Raw genomic sequence first — 5,000 nt, 5'->3', positions numbered from 1 at the left:
TGATATGATAAAAAAAAAAAAAACATTATACAAAAATACACTAAAACTGAGACTCGAAATTTACTTTTTTAATTTCAATAGCTGTAAATAAAACACGTACCTCAAGAATTCTTTTTAACTTGGGGGATGACTTGACCGATGCTGAGGCTGCAATGACAGCATTGAGTTGCTGAAAATAGAAATCACACAGTGAGCAAGCTCTTACCAGAAAGAGTCCAGTTAATGATTCATTGTTTTTATTTAGGTTACTGACTCATTTTTGACCCCTGACTATGACTATCCCGCTGGTGTTCTCACAAACACACACACACACACACACACACACACACACACAAATAAACACATGCACACACACACACACACACACACACACACAGATGAATGGCCCAGTTGCTCACCGGCATCAGCATGTTGAGGTTGTCAGAGAAGTTGCCCACAAAAGTGATGATGTTCATCCTCTGCGTGAGCCGCTCGATTTTGCTGAAGTGCAGCATGAAGCGGTCCTCCTCGGCCAGCTGGTCCAGCGGCCGCCGCTCGCGTTCGTACTGACGCATCAGCTTCACCTCCGTCTCCGTGGGCAGGAAACGCATCAGACACTCCACAAAGTCCACTGGCAGCGCTTTCAGGTCGAAGCTGCAGGAAAAACCACAGGATGGTTATCCAGTCATTCTGAACTCGGTCACTGCTATGAAAATGCTATCACATCAAGTTAAAAACGGGACAGTTGAAACCAATCATCATGACTCAAATCTGCCATTATATTAAAAATATCTGCTGTGAATAAAAGGGAATGTTTGTGTAATTGGAACGCCCCTGCTAAAGATACATATTAGAGAGTATGGAGGGCAAGTGTGTGTGTTTGAGGGTCGTAAGAATGCCACTCACATCTGGATAGCTTTGCAAATCTCCTCTGTAGTCTTGTGGGCCTTGCGTAGCGTGATGGCCAGGTTCTTGGAGCGGTTGGAGTCCAACAGGGTGACCTTATTGATGACCTTCTGGGACACCTTGCTCTTATTACTGATCAAGTCCACCACGGGGCCTTGAGCTTTGGTCTTAAAGAGATCCTCAAACCTCTCCAGATCCAGCTCCTGCAAGGTCAACAGCACAGCATTTTTAATTTCTTCAATTCAACACCCTGTGTATCCTTATTATGCTCTCCAGGCAAGCAAAACACAGATTTAGCATCAGTATATTCTATGCACCTCAAGCACTCGCTCATCATCAATCTCATTGAAGACAGTGCCGTTGATCTGATTGGGCTTCAGTGCTGTCCAGTTGAAGACAGGTAGGCGGAACTTGGTCTTAATAGGCTTCTTTATCCTGATAGCTGTAGTAAGGTGCAAACAAAGATTTACATTTAGTAGACGCTTTTATCCAAAGCGACTTACAATGTATACACATTTTACATTTACACTGATGGCACACTGCACATCAGGAGCAATTAGGGGTTCAGTGTCTTGCTCAAGGACGCTTCGACAGGGAATCGAACTAGCAACCTTCTGATTACTAAATTACTTCTTTACCTCCTGTACCACTGTCGCCCTAAGATAATGAAATACCATCCGCACTCCATTATTGGTTTCAGTGAGCTTGTGTAAGATCACACTAAACAGAACACACAAATGTACAAGCATCTCTGAGGAAAATGTCCTTCTCTTTGGCTTCAATGGAAATCCTACCCCTTGAAAACCTTGACCTCTTCAGTCTTCTGGAATAATTATTTCCTTAAATGCTCCAACATGGTAAGCCTATATCAAAGTCCTGTGTTAGAGGGATATTCTCACCTGATAGGCCGGTCGTGAGGATCATGGATGGTGAAGCATCAAGGAAAAGAGGAGGAGGAGGTGGTGGTGGGATTAAAAAGTTGGGCCCTGCAATTAAGATGCCAAACCTTTACTCACAAGGAACTAACAACCCCACACAATTTAAACAGACTGCAATTACCACCAATGAATGCCTCGCCACTGCATACACATCACACCTCGGACCATAGATGGACATAAACAGCTGTTTCCTCCTCAGCGAGCAGGAGTCGCGCTGTTCCCTTGGGCAAGAGGAAACGGGCTCTGCTTTCGCCTTTCCGGTCTGAGCCCACACAGACGCAAACCGTGATTAACGCCTAACCCATCTCTGTCTGGAGCAGCTCTTTGGAGAGTTGGGGGGGAAAAACACTCAGGAAACATCTGAGCATCTCTTCAACCGCTAACAAGGTTTATAAATAAACACATTAACTAACATGAAAATAGATGTCTTTTCAGCTCAGCAGCTGTGCACCTATCAGCAGACATAATACTGGACAAATGCTTTTCAAGTAGTCACATTTCAACAAAAGTGCTTGTGTTTGTGTTCCATTACAGCCGTAGGGATGTGTCCCACCACTGTGTGACGGACCTATCAAACCCTTCGTAGTACCTGGAAGTGGTGGAGGTGGCGGTGGAGGTGGTGGTGGTGGCGGTGGGGCTGCTTCCGCTACGGGAGCAGCAGAGCTGGAGCTGAGGCCATCGCCTGGCGGTGCAGGGAGCGCAGCGCTGAGGGAACCTCCCAGCTCACAGTAGGGGACCCCTACCCCTCCGGCCAAGCCCACGCCCCCGGCGCCTAGGGCCTCGATGGAGATGTCGCCGTCGGGCTTCTTGCGCAGGCGGATGGTGCCCTGCTGCTCCAGCTCCAGCAGACGCTTCTCGATGTTGGCCTGCCGCTGGAAAGCCGACTCCTTCTCCTTCATCATGCGTCGCAGGGTGTGCACCTGGGTGCTGGCCGACTCGTACGTCTCCTGCGCGAGCCATGAGGGGGAGCCAGAGAGGGCGGTCAGATTACAACAACAATAAGGAGCTATGACGCTTCATTATGAGTCGTTATGGTAACATATTTTGACACATCATGAGATAATGAGGATGGTGACTTAAACTACGCTTCTCCTGTAAATTAATTTATGTGGCCATTTGAACTAATTTCTGACTCGTTCCAAGACATAACAAACTTCCTCATATGAAAACAGTTAAAAGCCCAACCACAATGATGCACTCATATCTCTTAATAGAATCTGAGCTTGAATATTGATGGCCCCGCAGCAGAGTAACCATCGCATATTGAGCATATTATAATGTTTTATCAGCCTACCCGTATAGCATGGAGGTCCTTGTCTTTCTGTAGGAGCGTTTTCTCTAAATCGGCCACTTTCATGATGGTCTCATTCTCCACCTCTAGAAGCTTCTCCGTCACCTAATCCGGCAGGAGGAGCAGGGGAGAGGAAGGAGAGACGGAGCGAACATTGCAGAGAGAGATAGAGAGAGAAGAGTGCAGGCAAGAGAGGAAGAGGCGAGGAGGAGAGAAGAGGAGAGGAGAGGAGAGGAGAGGGAGAATCAAAGCATATTGATCCTGTAAGTGTGTGCCAACAAGCATTTCTCAGTCCCACCCTCTATCCCTCCCAGCAGTTGCATCAGTACATGATGAGATATGCCCGGCAACATGACACAGCATCCAAATCGCCAGAAATGCCCCACAGCACACTTTCACTTTCTGAATGAGATCACAGACTGGCCGAGTATTTGGGGAATTCTCTCTGTATTCTGTCTCTCTCTCTCTCTCTCTCTCTCTCTCTCTTTTTCGCTTTCTTTCTTTCTCTCTCCGTCCTTTCCCCTCTATCTATCCCTCCCCTACAGCTGTTGAGATCTGTCATTTCTGCGCGTGAGTGTATTGTGAAATTCCCCAAAGAACAGTGAACCAGCCCATGACCTTTCAAACATGTCAGTATCTGACTACTGCAGTAGTGGTGTGGGCCTGCCTGCTTGCCTGCTTGCCCTGGCCCACAGGAATGATCTGGAAGATTGTTTTTCAGGTGATGGCATTTACGGCTACACTGACAAAATCTCTCTCCTGGAGATAAAAAGTAATTCCCATGCGTATGTGAAACTGTATATGCAGAGATACCGGCCCAATTAGGGACAGTATCTATGTTCGAAAAAAGGGCACTGAAGGTCCAGTACGTGAGGATTTTGCTGCAATGTGTATTAATATCTTTGAATAATTATATTGTATATAAGATTAATGATAAATAAAAAACATAGACATGCATGCAATGTGCTCTACTTTCATGCAGTGCAAGTTGGGAAATGCAGTTCATACATGGGACAGATGGTCTTCCAGTTCCTCCACTTTCTCCAGGGCAACATTCTTAGTCTCGGCATCCTCCAGCAGTCCCCCCACGTCGAACACGTTGTCCAGATATGCCTGGATCTGCACCGACAGCTTGTCACTCTCCGTGTGCTTCGATTTCTGTCGGAAGACAAAGACTTTCAGACGCTTACGCAGAACTCTGCATTTCTAATAATGGGTTTCAAGTACCACCACTATTTTCTCTGGTTCCCTTTCCACTTCTGTGGTATTTGGCCTGCATCCTTCTTTGTCATACTGAAATGGACTGCTGTAATGAAAACAACCTGTGCGACCACTTAATATTTACATACCAAATTCAAATTCTGAAAACTTTCAGGCACAGGGCTAACCGTTAGCCATTTGGATACGCAAAAGGCATTTAAGCCACAAATGAACCACAACTGAGAGCATTTTTTTTATTCCATTTTTTTTTTGTCAGTTGTAACTTCTTACAGATGAGAAGAGGCATTTGAGGACAGCAGAGCAGAGCGAGTGGCCTCACCTCCAGATAGTCGTCGAGGCCCAGCTTGGTGTACTCGTACTGCAGGTGAACCCGAAAGTTCATGTCCTCCACCGAGTGCACCACTATGTTGATGAACTGCATGCAGGCCACCTGAGGGGGGCAAATGAGAGAGTGGCGTTGATGTCTGGCCTGTGACTCAGGAGCTCCTTCAGTCAGTCATGACGCAGTGTTCCTTTTGCATTCTCACCATGAAGTCGATGTTACCCTCCTCACAGCGGAAGTACTCCATCAGCTTCTCAAAACGATGCTTCTCTTTGCACACCTTCAAGAGAAAGATCAGAGGTCATTAGCCCGTTAGCCCCCTGAGGCCCAAAGACCATTTGTG

At 46.7% G+C, this 5,000-nt stretch overlaps 1 protein-coding gene across 3 annotated transcripts in view; it reads right to left on the bottom strand.

The window, feature by feature from the left end:
- Positions 1–5,000, bottom strand: part of fmnl3 (formin-like 3) — a 41,424-nt gene that overhangs the window by 8,585 nt on the left and 27,839 nt on the right. For all 3 annotated transcript variants that reach the window (XM_031565807.2, XM_012841691.3, XM_031565808.2), the window contains 10 exons: positions 4,863–4,937; positions 4,655–4,765; positions 4,123–4,272; positions 3,118–3,219; positions 2,413–2,770; positions 1,785–1,871; positions 1,203–1,327; positions 886–1,088; positions 399–633; positions 101–169 (listed from right to left, as the gene is read on the bottom strand). In XM_031565807.2, the coding sequence (XP_031421667.1) occupies positions 101–169; positions 399–633; positions 886–1,088; positions 1,203–1,327; positions 1,785–1,871; positions 2,413–2,770; positions 3,118–3,219; positions 4,123–4,272; positions 4,655–4,765; positions 4,863–4,937 (1,515 nt within the window). The remainder of the gene's footprint in view (positions 1–100; positions 170–398; positions 634–885; positions 1,089–1,202; positions 1,328–1,784; positions 1,872–2,412; positions 2,771–3,117; positions 3,220–4,122; positions 4,273–4,654; positions 4,766–4,862; positions 4,938–5,000) is intronic.

The sequence above is a fragment of the Clupea harengus genome, chromosome 4, assembly GCF_900700415.2.
Source record: "Clupea harengus chromosome 4, Ch_v2.0.2, whole genome shotgun sequence".
NCBI classification, from domain to species: domain Eukaryota; kingdom Metazoa; phylum Chordata; class Actinopteri; order Clupeiformes; family Clupeidae; genus Clupea; species Clupea harengus.
The sequence above is the reverse complement of the archived record's forward strand: the minus strand, read 5'-3'. Positions and strand labels throughout refer to the sequence as shown.